General features: G+C 47.7%; 1 protein-coding gene across 1 annotated transcript in view; it reads right to left on the reverse strand.

The window, feature by feature from the left end:
- ARSG (arylsulfatase G) overlaps positions 1 to 15866 on the reverse strand; it is an 89779-nt gene that overhangs the window by 26511 nt on the left and 47402 nt on the right. Inside the window, exons 6-7 of the mRNA XM_023729436.1 lie at positions 9000 to 9196; positions 7772 to 7852 (exon numbers count right to left, since the gene is read on the reverse strand). Coding sequence (XP_023585204.1) covers positions 7772 to 7852; positions 9000 to 9196 — 278 coding nt within the window. The remainder of the gene's footprint in view (positions 1 to 7771; positions 7853 to 8999; positions 9197 to 15866) is intronic.

The raw sequence follows: 15866 nt of genomic DNA on the forward strand, positions 1-15866 counted from the left end.
GTTTGGCTTTCTGTTGAGAAATGCCTGTCATATGGCCAGGAGAACGCATTTCTATGCACTTGTGGTCAGTTGTGACTCTAATTAAGGCAGAACCTCTTACTTAAAGCAATAAATATTTAGCCTCAGCAACCAAAATATAAACAGAACCATGATTCATGAATTTGCTTACTTGTTCTTCCCTGGCTACAGAACCGAAGTGGCATTCCATGATGCATCAAGACAGGGCAGGCCAAGGAAGGAAAGGACCCAGCTGCCATGCTTCCCTGAGTCAGAAAGGCCGAGTGGCTAATATGGAGGTCCACAAACTTCTCAGTGCAGTGGACTCACCAGGAAAATGGATCTAAAGTTTGGATTCATGAGTTCCACCCCAGAAATTCTAATAAGTCTGCAGTGGGGCTCTGGTTCTGGGTGATTCTGATGCCAATGGTCAGAGGATCAAACCAAAAAACCTATTGCCGTCAAGTCGATGCCAACTCATAGCGACCCTGTAGGACAGAGTAGAACTGCCCCATAGAGTTTCCAAGGAGCGCCTGGTGGATTTGAACTGCCGACCTTTTGGTTAGCAGATGTAGCTCTTAACCACTATGCCACCAGGGATTGTGGGTGAAGGATCAGACTTTGAAAAATATTAGCAGTGTAAGCAGAAGGACACCTTTGGAGCCAGACAGATCTGAGCTCTAATCCCAGTGCCACCCCTTCTAACCATACAGCCTTGAGCGGAATCCTTAACTTCCCCTAGTCTCAATCTCATCACCTGTAGAGGGAAAAAATGATCATACTTATCTCATAGGGCTATGGGCAAAATTACTCAAGACAATGCATATAAAGTTTCAAGCAAGGTGCTCTGGCCCTGGGCCTGCCTCGGAAGTGCCCAACAAATGCAATCCAAAAGCAACCCAAACTACAAACAGGTAGAAAACAGCAGAAGTAGCAACCCAGCAGCTCACACAGGGAACCCGGCCCTCTGACGGTTCAGCTTGGCGAGCACCATATATATATGCCTGTGTGCGTGGGTTTTTTAAAACTAATTTTGAATGTCATTAAACAGGGCCCTCTCTCCAATTTACTTAATCTCTAGCACTCCCTACAACTTAACAAAAACAAACATTTGTTCATTTCTGTTACCTGCCTGGCCCACAAAGGCATTTGAATTTGTTACTCGGGTAGGAAAACTCCCCTGTTTTGCAAAGTTCAAGTTCTATCACCTTTGTTGCCAAATATGAATAGGTACCCTTGCCAAGGATGCCGGGAGCACACAATTCTCTAGGGACACAGGGCAGCCAGGCCTCTGCTCGGACCCAGGACTGGCTGACCTGGGGTGGCCCTGAGTGTGGTGATGAGGACATTCCAACCAAATCTGACGGCCAAAGGGCCAGAAGGAGACATAACTCAACTTCTGCTGGGTCCCCCACCAGATGGCCCTGCCCCCAGCTAGGGCCCACAGCCAACATCCTGGTCCCCATTGTCCCTGGATCCCTCACCCAGCAGCACCTCTGCCCTTCCCCCACCGCACCCCCATCCCAAGCTGGATGAAGGCCCAGGATGCAGAGCTGATTCCTGGTGGGAAAGGTTATGCAACAACCTGATAGCATCAAATTACAAACAACCAAGGTCTCCTAGAAGCCGGGATGCCAAATTCAACAGAATGTTTCCTCATCACCAAGGGGGAGGAAGGAACAGCTCTGCTCTTCAAATAAAGCCAAAAAGATTTTCCAGACCGAGGAGTCGTCAGTTAGGGGGGAAAACAGGGTGTCCTTCTGTCCTGGGTGGGAACTAGGTCTGGGGTGGGGAAGGGAACACCAGGCAGCTCTGAACCAGGCCTTCTGCCCTGCTGTGGGCTCGAGTCCCTTTCGGTGGCAGGAGAAGGCAGGGCTGCTCTGCCCCCCACTGCCCCCCAACCCGCTCAGTGTCGCCTCATCCCTGCAGGGGCGAGCCAAGCCAAGTGGAGCATCCTTACGCTGGCACAGGGAAAAAGCTGACTCCAGGAGACGCTGCCTCATCCCATCAGCTGAGCTGAGCGGCTTGGCCAGGAAAGGAAAAGGAAGACAAGGAGGGGGGCCTGGGGCCTCGGCACAGGGGAAGGCAGCACGTGGCCTGACGTAGCAGGTTGGCTGCGGGAGAAAGAAGCAGGGCTCCGGGTACTGTTTGTCCTACTCCGTTGCGAAAACATTGACTGTCTTCTGTCTTTCGCGGGCTCTCAAGACTGGCCCCCTTACAGCAGGACACGTGGACACATCCCAGCCCCCTTGAACTGAGCCCGCTTGCCACAACCTGGCGACAGGGCTGGCCCCTGCCCAGCTGCATACAGGGCTCTGCCTGGCTTCCTGAGCCCCCAGCAGTGTTCCAGGCAGAGAGGAAGGAGGAGGCTGCGGAACAGTTGACAGGAAACCTGTTTGGAGAACGAGGAAGGGGAAGTGTTCACCCTGAGGCAGCAGCCTTTCAGGCAAAGCTCGCCTGCAGGCTCTCCAGGAGAAGGAAGAGTTGTAGCCAGCCTGGCCACACCCTGAGTTCAAACGCTGTGCCCCACAAGTACCAATCAAGTCATAATGTTGGGGTAACACCTTGCCCGAAAATGTGTGCAACTTTGAGATGACTGCATTCCTGCTTCAGAGCAAAATTTCCAATGATAGAAGCCCAGAACACTTTTAAAATTATTCACGTGTTATTTTGAGGGGGCAGTGGTGGTTCAGAGGCAGAATTCTCACCTTCCATGTGGGAGACCCAGCTTTGATTTCTGGCGACCAATGTACCTTACGTGCAGCCACCACTCATCTGTCAGTGGAGGTTTGCGTGCTGTATGATGCTGAACAGGTTTCGGTGGAGCTTCCAGACTAAGATGGACTAGGAAGAAAGGCTTGGCAATCAACTTCTGAAAAATCAGCCAATGAAAGCCTTATGGATCATGACAGTGCATGGGGCTGCCGTGAGTCAGGAGCCAACTGGACAGCAGCTAACAACAACAACATGTTATTTCAAGTTGCCTGTATACGCTGGCCAAACAACAACAGCAGCAAAAGTTGCCATCGAGATGATTCTTTTTCAGGGTATCTTCTGACCCTCCCAGTTCTTCCCTCCTTGGGGCATGCCCCTCTGGTTTCCTCTAGGGTGAAGACTGACTCTAACGGGCCTAGCAGAGGCCAAGTAGCAGACTACATCCTCGTTGATTCTCACACAGTCCAGGGCGGAGGTTCTGTCACCCCCACTTCCAGGGGAGGAGGCTGAGCTCAGAGAAGTCACGGATCAGCACTGGCTCCCAAGCCGAGTAAGGAGCTGAGTGGAGATCAAGCCTAGTCCGCACTTCCAAAGCCATTCGCTCTTTCCACCTTGCCACTCTGCCTCCCACAGACTGAGAAAGGTCCAGACCGTCACAGGGGCTAGAGACATTTTCCTCAATGATTCTGAGGTCCAAAGAAGCAAGACAGGACTTTCCAGATGGCTGGGTAGTCAGTCAGGTATAACAAAGTGTGAGTAATAGCAGTCAAGTGGGTGAGGAAGGAGCCAGCAGTGGTCAGACGGGGCGGCATCCCCACCACTACCACTCCACTGGCCTAGGGTAGGGCCTGCTCCTCAGCCTCAGTTTCCTCATCTAGCCACCAGAGTGGTTGGGCTAAAGATCACTAAGGTGTCTGCCAACTCTGGCATTCCTTGAACCCGGGGGTATTCCTGGAGGTTTTGTCACGGGCTTCTCCCATTGACAATTTTTGGCTCAGTGGAAATAGCTTGGTACCTGCCCCTCTCCCCACCTCCCCACCCCCACGTTGGAGGGATCTTTTAAAGTTGAATAATGTGCTGGGGGAGGAGGAAGTGGGAGTGACTGCTTCATGGGTAAGGGCTTTCCTTTGGGGCAATGAAAACGTTTTGGAACTAGAGGTGGTGGTGGCACAAGGCTGAATGTACTAAATGCCGCTGAATTGTTTACTTTAAAACGGTTAATTTTAGGTTCTGTGAACTTCACCTTAATTAAAAAAAAAAGAAAGTGGAGCATCACTCTTGCTCTTAAAATCCTCCCATGATTCCACATTTCTTTAGAAGGAAGGCCAAAATCATCGGCCTGAAAGAAAAGACCTTCAAACTCTGGCGCCTGCCTTCCCTTCAACCTCGTCTCTCTTTTCTTGACCTGACCCCCAGAATCTCGAGACACGCAGACACACCCGGCAGCTCCCCAGGGCATCGCCAACTCTCTGGGCTTCTCGACTTTGCCCAGGCTGCTGCCCTTGCCCAGAGTCCCCTCCCTGCAAGTCCCTGCTGTCTCCTCCTCATTCAAGACACAAGCCACAAGCCACGTTCCCGAAGCTGTCCTGCTTCCCTTCCTGTCTGGGTAAGATGTTCTTGTGCTCCCCTCAGCCACAATGTTCTTACCCTGTATTACGATCACCTGTTCAAGTGTTTGCTCCCAGCACTGTCTAATAAAACCTTCTGCAATGATGGAAATTTACACTATCCATTATGGTAGCCACTGGCCACGTGCAGCTATTGAGCCCTTGAAGTGTGGCTAGTGAGACAAAGAAATGGTTTTTTTTAATTGAAAATTTAATTAATTTTAATTTTTATAGTTACCTGTGGCTAGTGGCTACCATATTAAACAGTGCAGCTCTAGAAAGATGGTTCTCCAGTTTTAACCTGTATCTGAATCATCTGAAAGACTTGCTAAAATAGAGATTGCTGAGACCCATCTCCAGTGTCTGATTCGGTAGGTTTGGGGATGGGGTACGGGGGGAGAAGCCCTGGAGTTTGCATTTCTAACAGGTCCCCAGGTGGTGCTGATACTGCTGTTCCGGGGGAGACACTGAGAATCACTGGTTTATACTTGAAAGTTCTAGACCCAGACTCAGATGGTCTAGACTTGGCTACTCTAGATGGGTGGTTCTCAAAATGTGGTCTCAGAACTACCCGCGTTATCATCACCTGGGGGCTTGCTGGAGATGCAAATTCTCCATCACCACCCGAGACGAGACAGGAGACGTAGAGGGTTGGAAATACATTTCAACGGGACCCCCAGGGGACTGCCTCCATGTTAAAATCTGAGAAACACTGCTGTAGACTGTAATTCCTTGAGGTCAGGGGCTTTGTTGATCTTCGTATCCCCAGCACTGAACATAGCTCCAGACTCATAGTAGGTGCTCATACGAATGCTTGTGGGAGGGAGGAAGGAAAGGAAAGGTGGAGAGGGACTGCCCAGCTAGTAAATGTATTTCTCACAGGAAAAAGTTCTTCCGTCAAAGAATGGGGCCCCTGCCCAAGTCCTTAAACCTAACTCACTACTTCATAACTGCCTACTGGGAGGAACAGACAAGCTAAAGTGGGTCCTCCAGACAGGAGGTCAACATGTTATCTTTGGGACCAGAGCATCCTTCAGGGAGGAACCAGCTTACTTGCTGATGCTTCTCCCCTATATCCCTGTTCTCCATGACTTCTGGACTCTTGCCCTGGAGGGCTGATCTGTGGGCTTTTCCAGACTTCCTAACTGAGCATCAGTGACGGCAGCCTGGCAGTGTACCAGGTCCAGAGAGAAGGAATGAATCAGCTAATGCAAAAAAAGATCCCTGGTGACACAAACTCCTATAACTAAGCACTCCACTAGTAGCCAAAAGGTTGGCGGTTCGAACCCACTCAGAGGTGCCTCAGAAGACAGGCCTGGCGATCTGCTTCTGAAAGCTCACAGCCACTGAAAACTCTGTGGAGCACAGTTCTTCTCTGCACACACAGGATCATCGTTGAGTCAGAACTGACTCTACAGCAACAACAACAATGCAAACAAAACCACTCCCAGGACACACTGGACTTCTCTAGGCTATGGGTGCTTTCAGGCATCAGACACATCACCACCTCAAGCCTCCCTAGCATCTGCTCCTGATCCAACTCTCCCCAAGAATCAGAACATAAGCCACAGTGTTCTTGAATGGGAGGGCGCTAAAGAATCCGCTTAGAGAGAGAGAAACACCAACACCCCAAGAATGAAGTCGCCGGCCCAGGGTCACTGAGCAGGTGAGGGGAGGTGGCACCCAGTTCTCCTGTCTCCCAGTTCAAATCTCCAGACACAAAACATGGAGATTCTATAGCCGCTCACTTGTAAAGCTCTCAGGGGAGCGGACACGGGGGACTCCAGGTTAAAGGTGAAAAACAAAAATGAAGGATCAGCACTTCCTTCTCTCCACCAGCCACAAGAATGTTCCAGTTTCTAGGTAGCTGCAAATGTTCTCCCAGACTAATGCGAAAGGGGGCTTGTGTCTTCTGACCTGCAGACAGCTGGGGGCCATACCTCTGAGAGGCTGGACAGCAGGGAGACCCAGTCCCAGATTTAAAAATCTGCCACAGACGTTCCTCAAAAGGGGTAATTAATAGCCTAACCTACCTCTGAATCCCTTGGGTACAAGAACCTTCTAAAATTTTTATTTTAGTTTTTTGTAAAACAAATAATACCATTTTGTTACAGAGGGAAAAAAAGTGGGAAAATCACCCCTAAACTGTCCCTCCCACACCCAGAGGTAATTGCTACTAATCTTTTATTACCTTTTGTTGCCTCTTGAAGACTTTTTTTCTGAGAATATATATACTTAATTTTTACATAATAAATCATACCTTTCTTACTGTTTTGTAACCTGCTTTATTCACTGATAGAAATCTTCCTAGGCAATAATTATGCCTCATTTGAATGGCTCCTTAGAATGGATGTATCATGATTTCTTCAAGCAGTCCCCTCTTGCTGGACACTGGGGTTATGTCCAACTACTGAAAATATCAAAGCCTACAGCATGAACATCCTTTTACAGCCATCTTCGTGCCCCTCGCTCATTATTTACTTAAAACAAATACTTAGAAGAGGAATTGCTGCATCAATCCTTTGGTCCATGCTGCCAATTAGCCCCCTACATGGCTGCTCTCAAGGAGCCCTGGTGGCACAACCGTTAAGAGCTCAGCTGCTAGCCGAAAGGTTGGCAGTTCAAACCTACCCAGTGGCTCTGCGGGAGAAAGACCTGGCAATCTGCTCCTGTAAAGATTACAGCCTAGAAAACCCTAGGAGGCGGTTCTATTCTGTTGCACGGGGTCGCTATGAGTCAGAATCGACGCAACAGCACGTAACAACATGGCTGCTCTGTCAGAATCGAGGTCCTTGTGGAGAAGCCATCCCAGAACAGGTGGGAGCCGAGCTGGTGGCTGGAGGACAGTTAGGTCAAGACAGAGGCACCTGCAAGAGCAGCAATGTCAACTTCAGTAAAAAGCCTGGCTCCATCCTCAAAAACTGTGTGACCTCAGGCAAGTTACCGATCGATCTTCTCAGAGCCTCTCTTTCCTCATCTGTAAATGAAGTTATTACCACCTACCTTTCACTATTGTAAGAATCAGAGAAATGTATGTAAAACACAGTGCACAAGTGAGCGTTAAATATTTCTTAAATAAATGTGATGAATTAATGGTTGAAGGAATGACTTTTTAAAAGGAGGAGAAACAAGAATAGCAGGATAACAGGAAAAGCAAAGCACATTTGTTGGAAGGTTGGTAGACTGGCTTGTCAGGAGAGGGCTGCTTCCCTTAGGGGAGTCCTGGCAGACAAGAGAGAGGGATGGTCCAGGCTGAACAGAAACTTTGTCTCTGTCCCAACTTGTTCCTTCTTCTCTGGGAGCAAGCGGCAGGTGAGCAACGCTGTCCCTGTTTCAGAGTGATACCCCTGAGGCCCAGATACAGCCTGGCCCTCCCAGAGGCAGAATCCCACGCTGCAGCCTGGGCTCAGCACCCACAGTGGGACCCCCTTAACCCCAGATGAGCCCCTTACCTTGACGAGTTTGCCATAATCCAGTGTAGGGACCTGTGCTTCCCGCCAGCTCACACTTCTGAGCCCACGGGCCATTGTCACCTGGAAATAAACAAGCAAAAACACGTAATAATCAAGAGCTTGGTTCATGGACTCTCCCTCTCTGGCCCCATGTTCTTGAGTACAGTAGGGGGCTGGCCAGAAGGACTCATAAGAACAAATATGACCCTACCCTGGAGCTACCCTTTATCTGAGCCGGCCTCTCCTTGGCTTTCCCTGCCCCGGGCTAGCCCCATCTGCAGTCTCTTGCCTTTGTATACAGTTTTAGCAACCCCATCACCACTGTCATCCACACTATCATCATCATCACTATTTACTGAGCACCTATTATGCACCCAGTGCCTCACATACATCATCTGAGAATCCTCCAACAATGCCATGAAGGAGGTTCTATCATTAGCTCAGTTTTGCAGATGACAAGACATAGGCTAAGTAACTGAGAGCCAGGCTTTCTACCTTCGAGAGGTTAAGTAACTTCCCCAATAGTACAGTAAGGACTCAAACCCAGGTTTCTACCTGACCCAAAAACAGTGTTTTTAACTACTGCTCTTTACCCAGGTAAGGACCTGAGACCCAGCCGTATGCGTGAGCCCTTTGAAAACCAGTTGCTGTCTAGTCAGTTCTGACTCATGGGGACTCCATGTGTGTCAGAGTAGAACTGTGCCCATTATGGTTTTCAATGACTGACTTTTCAGAAGTAGTTCACCAGGACTTTCTTCCGAGGCTCCTCTGGGTGGACTCAAACCCCCAACCTTTCAGTTAGCAGCCAAGCATGTAAACTTTTGAGCCCTTTGAAGAGGTCACTAGTTCAGCTCCACTAAGGCCACTCAGCCAGAAGATGTGACCTGGTTACTGGAGAGGATGGTGAAGCTGCTAGAGGACTATGCAGCCTCTCAATGTCAAAGTCACTCATTAGCAATAAAAGCAACACCTAGATAGCCCGAATCAATACACGAGGGGCCAGCAGGGAGTCGGCTCTCTGTGCAAACTTTCCTACGGGCTCAGCCTTGGAGGCCCCAGTGGACTGATGCTCAGCATTCAAGTCAACAAATACTAGCGGGGTCCTAAGTTCAAAGCAAGCCCCCTGCCCAGTTAAAGAGGCTCAGCTGACCAGACACATGTCTAGGGGGAAGCATGTGCAGAGTTATCCATTAGACCACAGTTAGGCTGCTAGTTTTGACTGCTTTACCTGTAAACCAGAGCAATGTGTTTTCTTTTGCTGTGCGGTCAACTTTGTCCTTGATCTGGCCCAGCAGGCTGTCCATCTCCCGGAGACCTGCAGCGTATGGCCTTCGGCCTGGTGGGCAGGCTGACAGCTGGGTCACGGATAAGGGCACGTGCATGTGGGCCAGGCCCACGTAGAGCAGAAAGGGTCTCCCACTGGCGCTGGAACGGGAGGGCCAAGAGGTAACTCAACACGAGGCTCGCCGACTTGGCCAGTGCCTTAGGGGAAACCCCACCACGTTGCCCAGCAACAGTCACCTGGCATGCTCAGAAAATACAGTTTATCTACAGCATCCCCCAAAATGAGGAAACGATCTGGTTAGCCAATTAAAAACGATAACAATTGTAATAAGAATTACTGTCCCTTAATATTTCCTGAAGGGAGCCCTGGTGGCACAACGGTTAAGCACTTGGCTGCTAACCAAAAGGTCGGTGGTTCGAACCCACCCAGCCAATCCACAGAAGAAAAGACCTAGTGATCCAATCCTGTAAAGATTACAGCTTAGGAAGCCCTGTGGGGCAGTTCTTCTCTGTCCTCTAGGGTCTCTATGAGTCGGAATTGACAGCACACAACAATAACAACACAACATTTACCGCGAGCTTATTAAATGGGGCTCACGCTGTCCAAGTTCATCCTTATAATAACTCCCTGTTCCCTCTTCCAGATGAAGAATCTGAGGCTTAGAAGGATTAAAGAATTTGCCAAGCTTATGCAATTAGTAAGTACCAAGGACTGGACTCGAACTCAGGTCTGGCCAAGAGCAAAGCCCCCGCCCTTAACTGCTGCACTCTAAAGTCTAAGGCAAACATGTTTTTCCATTTTATCTGCTGTTTGGCAGCGTGCAGACCACAACAGCCATTCCCAGCCTCCATCCTTTTCGAAGAGATGAGCGGATGGTTTAAATTGACTTCTGGGAATTCCAAGGAGGAACATGACCTCCAGGGAACACGCAGATCAAGTCTCTGTTAGAGGCCCAGGAGCCAGACAACTTCTTTCTAATCCTAAAAATTCCGAAAAGGCCCAGAAAGAAGGGTGTGGAGGGAGCTGCAGCTCCAAAGCTAAAGTCCCTTGGCCTCTGTTATCACTCAGAAAACTTCCTGTCTGCCCCCCAACTCCATCTGAAGCCAAGGAACAGGATCAAGGGCAACTGCAGAACCATGCCACCTTTCTCCTTCCACAGTAGCAGGGACACCCGTGGAGCCCACTTGGCCACAGGCCACACCCATGGAGGGGGGGGTCCTTTAGACGACACAGAGTAAGTGTGGTGGGAGATCTCAGTCAAGTCGGACAAAGGGGGGAGAAAAGCACAAATCTTTTTACACCATTTAACCCAGAGATGGAGTCGCTGGGTGGTGCAAACTGTTAATGCACTCAGCTGCTAATCAAAAGGTTGGAGGTTCGAGTACACCCAGAGGCACCTTGGAAGAAAGGCCTGGTGATCTACTTCCGAAAAATTAGCCATTAAAAACCCTAAGGAGCACAGTCCTACTCTGACACACATAGGTTACCATGAGTCCAACTCAAGGACCACTGGTTTGGTTTTTTTTGCATGTGTGTGAACTAGAGATTTGACTTTCAAACTGGCCCAAGTGTCCTTCTGCACTTACCCCAACTTCCACTGCCCCCCACAGAGTCCTCTGAGTCCTCCCAGCCTCATCTCTGCATTGAAACTGTGCCCTTCGGAGTGCCTGGTCTCTGGACTCTCAGACTTCTCTGACTGGGACTGTGCCTGAACTCAGCTGTCTAACTCGCAGAAAACGGTCACAAGTTCCAAGACAGGGGCTCTGCCTTCCCCATTGTAATCAGCAGCTTCTCTGCACGTTTTGTAGAGTTGCCCTGTCCAATGCAATAGCACTAGTCACATGTGGCTATTATTTAAATTAACCAAAGTGAAATAAAATGAAATTAAAAATTCAGTGTCTTAGTTGCCCTAGTCACATTTCAAATGCTCAGTGGCCACGCTGGCTAGTGGCTACCATACTGGATAACGAAGATCTACAGGGTCGCTGTGGGTTGGAATTGACTCGACAGCAATGGGTTTGGTTGGTTTTTTTTGGTTAGAACACTTCCATCACTGCAGAAGGTTCTACTGGACAGCACTGCCCTAGAGCATCTGCCCACACTCCCCAGGCTGATCATGCACAGTTGTGTCGGTTGTGGGCTGCACCAGCATGCCCTGCTGAGGGAAAGAGTAGGGGCTTAATTCCAGCCCACACTACACTGGCTAACCTGGGCACCCTGATACAGGTTGGTGCCCACCCAGAAGGGACACTTTTTTCTAATCTGCAGATAGATACCATATTTCAAGGAGCCCTGGTGGAGCAAAGGTTAAGCCCTCGGCTACTAACTTAAAAGTTGGTAGTTTGAACCCTCCCAGTGGCTCTGCAGGAGAAAGACCTGGCAATCTACTCCTGTAAAGATTACCCTCCAAAATAAATAAATAAACCCACTGCCATCAAGTTGATTCCAATTCATAGTGACCCCATAAGACAGAGCAGAGCTGCCCCATAGGGCTTCCAAGATCGCTATCTTTACAGAAGCAGACTGCCACATCCTTCTCCCACGGAGTGGCTGGTGGGTTCAAACCGCTGACCTTTTGGCTAGCAGCCGAGTGCTTAACCACTACACCATCAGGGCTCCTTCTCATAAAGATTACAGCCTAGCTGGAAATAACAAATGGAGAGGTTGCGGGGAGATCAAAACTCTTACGCACTGCTGGTGGGAATGCAAAATGATACAACCATTTTGGAAAATGATATGGCGCTTCCTTGGAAAGCTATAAATAGAAATACCATTCGATCCAGCAATCTCACTCCTAGGAATATATCCTAGAGAAATAAGAGCCATCACTCGAATAGACATATGCACACCCATGCTCATGGCAGCATTGTTCACAACAGCAAAAAGACGGAAACAACCTAGATGCCCATCAACAGATGAATGGTAAACAAACTATGGTACATACACACAATGGAGTACTACACAACGATAAAGAACAATGATGAATCTGTGAAGCATCTCATAACATGGATGAAACTGGAAGACATGCTGAGTGAAATAAGTCAATCACAGAAGGACAAATATTGTATGAGACTTCTGTTGTAAAAAATGAAAAAGTTTACACACAAAAAGTAATTATCTTTGTTGGTTACAAGGGATGGGAGGGGTGGGGGGGAAATACGAAATAGGCAATAGATAAGTGGTATCTTTGGTGAAGGGTGAGACAGTACACAATACTGGGGAAACCACCACAACTTGTACAAGGAAAGGTCATGGAAGCTCCATAGACATACCCAAACTCCCTGAGTGACTGAATTGCTGGGCAGAGGGCTGTGGGGACCATGGTCTCACGGAACATCTAGCTCAACGGGCATAACACAGTTTATAAAGACAATGTTCTACATTCGGCCTTGGTGAGTACTGTCTGGGGTCTTAAAAGCCTGTGAGTAGCCATTTAAGATCCTTCACTGGTCTCACCCCTTCAGGAGCAAGGGAGAATGAAGAGAACAGGATACAAGGAAAAGATAAGTCCAAAGGACTAATGGCCCACAGCTACCAAGGCCTCCACCAGACTGAGTCCAGTATGGCTAGATGGTGCCCGGCTACCACCATTGACTGCTCTGACTGGGATCACAACAGAAGGGTCTGGACAGAGCTGGAGAAGGATGTAGAACAAAATTCTAACACACACAAAAAAGACCAGATTTACTGGCCTGAAAGAGACTGGAGAAACCCCGAGAGTATGGCCCCCAGACACCCTTTTAGCTCAGTGGTGAAGTTATCTCCGAGGTTCACCGTTCAGCCGGGGATTGGACAGCCCCATAAAACAAAACGGGACTAATGAGGCACAGCAGTCCAGGGACAAGGACTAGAAGGCAGAAGGGGACAGAAAAGCTGGTGATAGAGAACCCAGGGTTGAGTAAGGACACTGTTGACATGTAGTGGGGTTGTTAACCACTGTCATAGGGCAATATGTGTACTGTTTAATGAGAAACTATTTTGTTCTGTAAACCTTCATCTAGAGTGAGAATAGCAGCACAACAGGAAAAACGTAATTGATGTCACTGAACTGTGCATGTAGAAATTTTTGAAATGGTGTATCTTTGGCTATGTATATTTTCACCAGGAAAAAAAAAAAAAGGTCGAGAATGGAGAGGGTTGACATGTCATGGGGTTGTTAACCAGTGTCATAAAACAATATGTGTACTGACTGTTTAATGAGAAACTATTTGTTCTGTAAACCTTCACCTGAAGTACAATTTTAAAAAAAAGAGATTACAGCTTAGAAAAGCCTATGGGGCAGCTCTACTCTCTCACATGGGGTTGCAATGAGTCGAAAATTGACCCAATAGCACTCAACGACACCACCATATTGCAGTGGTATGTTGGAGCTGGCTCAAATTTCAGGAGTTTTACAAGCCAGGTTTAAGCATGGCCATCATTAAAACTTAAACTTAAAATTAAATAAATTACATTAGAAGCAAAGGTAATAAATACTTTTCACTTCCTAATTGTTTTACTACGTCTCACTATTATCTATGCTCTCGAGGTTACTTACGTCTATTGCATCTGTGTAGTGGAAACACTACTTATGCTTCATCTCCTCCCACCTTGGCATTTGGTAACATCATGTTGTTGTTGTGAGTTGCCATTGAGTTGATTCTGACTTACGCGACCCCATGTTATAGAGTAGAACTGTACTCCATAGGGTTTTCTTGGCTATAATCTTAACAGAAGCAGATCACCAGGCCTATCTTCCACTGTACTACTGGGCGGGTTTGAATCGCCAGCCTTAGTAGCTTGAAATCAGTCGCAGTGAGAGTATGTACACCACTTCCGCTGGTAAATGCTGTAAATTAGATTTTCCCCCTGAAGAATCGGCTGTTGAACTCACTACTGCATATGGCATACATAGGGATGGTCCCATTGCCCATCCTTTGTCCCATCCCCCATCGCCAGTACTCCAAACTCCCACATATACACATGGTTTCTCAAGATCACATTTGCACCCTGGGCCAGAGGCTGGAAGGGAGAGCAATGAGAAGAGATGGCAGAGTGGACAGGTTGAAGCACTCAGGCTCTGGAGACCTACATCCAAGCCCCAGGGCTTTGGGCTTTTGTGTTTAACTTCATGACTGTGTGACTCTGCACAATTAACCTCCAACATCTATAAAGTGGGGTAATCACGCCTCCCTCTGTGGGGACTGCAACCAATGTCACAAAACAATTTGTGTATAAATTTTTGAATGAGAAACTAATTTGCACTGTAAACTTTCACCTAATGCACAATAAAATTTTTTTTTAAAGGAAAAGATGCAAAGGCACTACTTTAAACAAAACAAAAACAAACCCATTGCCGTCGAGTCAATTCCGACTCATAGTGACCCTGTAGTTACCAAAAAAAAAAGAAAAAGAAATTAAATGATGTATTGCATTGGGCAAATCTGCTGCAAAAGACCTCTTTAAAATGTTGAAAAGCAAAGATGTCATCCTGAAGACTAAGGTGAGCCTGACCCAAGCCATGGTGTTTTCAACTGCCTCACGTGCGTGCGGACGCTGGACAATGAATAAGAAAGACCAAAGAAGAATTGACGCCTTTGAATTATGGTGTTGGCGAAGAATATTGACTATACCATGGGCTGCCAAAAGAACAAACAAATCTGTCTTGGAGGAAGTACAGCCAGAATGCTCCTTAGAAGCAAGGATGACAATACTTTGTCTCACGTACTTTGGACATGTTATCAGGAGAGACCAGTCCCTGGAAAAGGACATTATGCTTGGTAAAGTAGAGGGTCATCAGAAAAGAGGAAGACCCTCTACGAGATGGATTGACACAGTGGCTGCAACGGGCTCAAACACAGCAACGACTGTGAGGATAGCGTAGGACCGGGGCACTGTTTCATTCTGTTGTCCGTGGGTCGCTATGAATGGGAGCCCACTCGACAGCACCTGACAATAGCATCATACATAAAAGAAGAGAACCTAAGAAGTTACTTAAGAATGATATGCTGCCTTTTTAAAAGACCTGTGCCCGTTTTGAACTCACCGTGGTAATTATGATTCAATAAAAAAAGTAATTCTAGCATCAGTTGGTCCCAACTCACCTGGAGAAAAAGAGAATGAAGAACACCAAAGTCACAAGGAAAGCATTAGCCCAAGAGACAGAAAGGGCCACGTAAACCAGAGACTCCATCAGCCTGAGACCAGAAGAACTAGATGGTGCCCGACTACCACCAATGACGGCCCTGACAGGGAACACAACAGAGAGTCCCTGATGGAGCAGGAGAAAAGTGGGGTGCAGAACTCAAATTCTAGTGAAAAGACCAGACTTAATGGTCTGACTGAGACTGGAGGAACCCCAGAGACCACGGCACCCAGACTCTCTGTCAACCCAGCACTAAAACCATTCCCAAGGCCAATTCTTCAGTCAAATATTAGACTGGACTATGGGACATAAAATGATACTCATGAAGAGTGTGCTTCTTAGCTCAAGTAGATACATGACATTAAATGGGCAGCTTCTGTCCGGAGGTGAGATGAGAAGGCAGAGAGGGTCAGGAGCTGGTTGAATGGACACAGGATATTAGGGGTGGAAAGCAGGAATGCGCCGTCACAGTGTAGGGAGAGCAATTAGGGTCACGTAACGATGTATGTATAAATTTTTGTATGAGAGACTAACTTGAACTGTAAACTTTCACTTAAAGTACAATAAAATAAAATTGAAAAAATAATAATTCTAATATTTTTAAAAATGGGGAAACGGCATGAGAAAGCAATTGAAAAAAAGAGAAAGTAACAATGCTTGATAAACAACGGGAAATTTTTGGTCTA

This window comes from Trichechus manatus, unplaced genomic scaffold (genome assembly GCF_000243295.1).
Source record: "Trichechus manatus latirostris isolate Lorelei unplaced genomic scaffold, TriManLat1.0 scaffold00028, whole genome shotgun sequence".
Classification (NCBI taxonomy): Eukaryota; Metazoa; Chordata; class Mammalia; order Sirenia; family Trichechidae; genus Trichechus; species Trichechus manatus.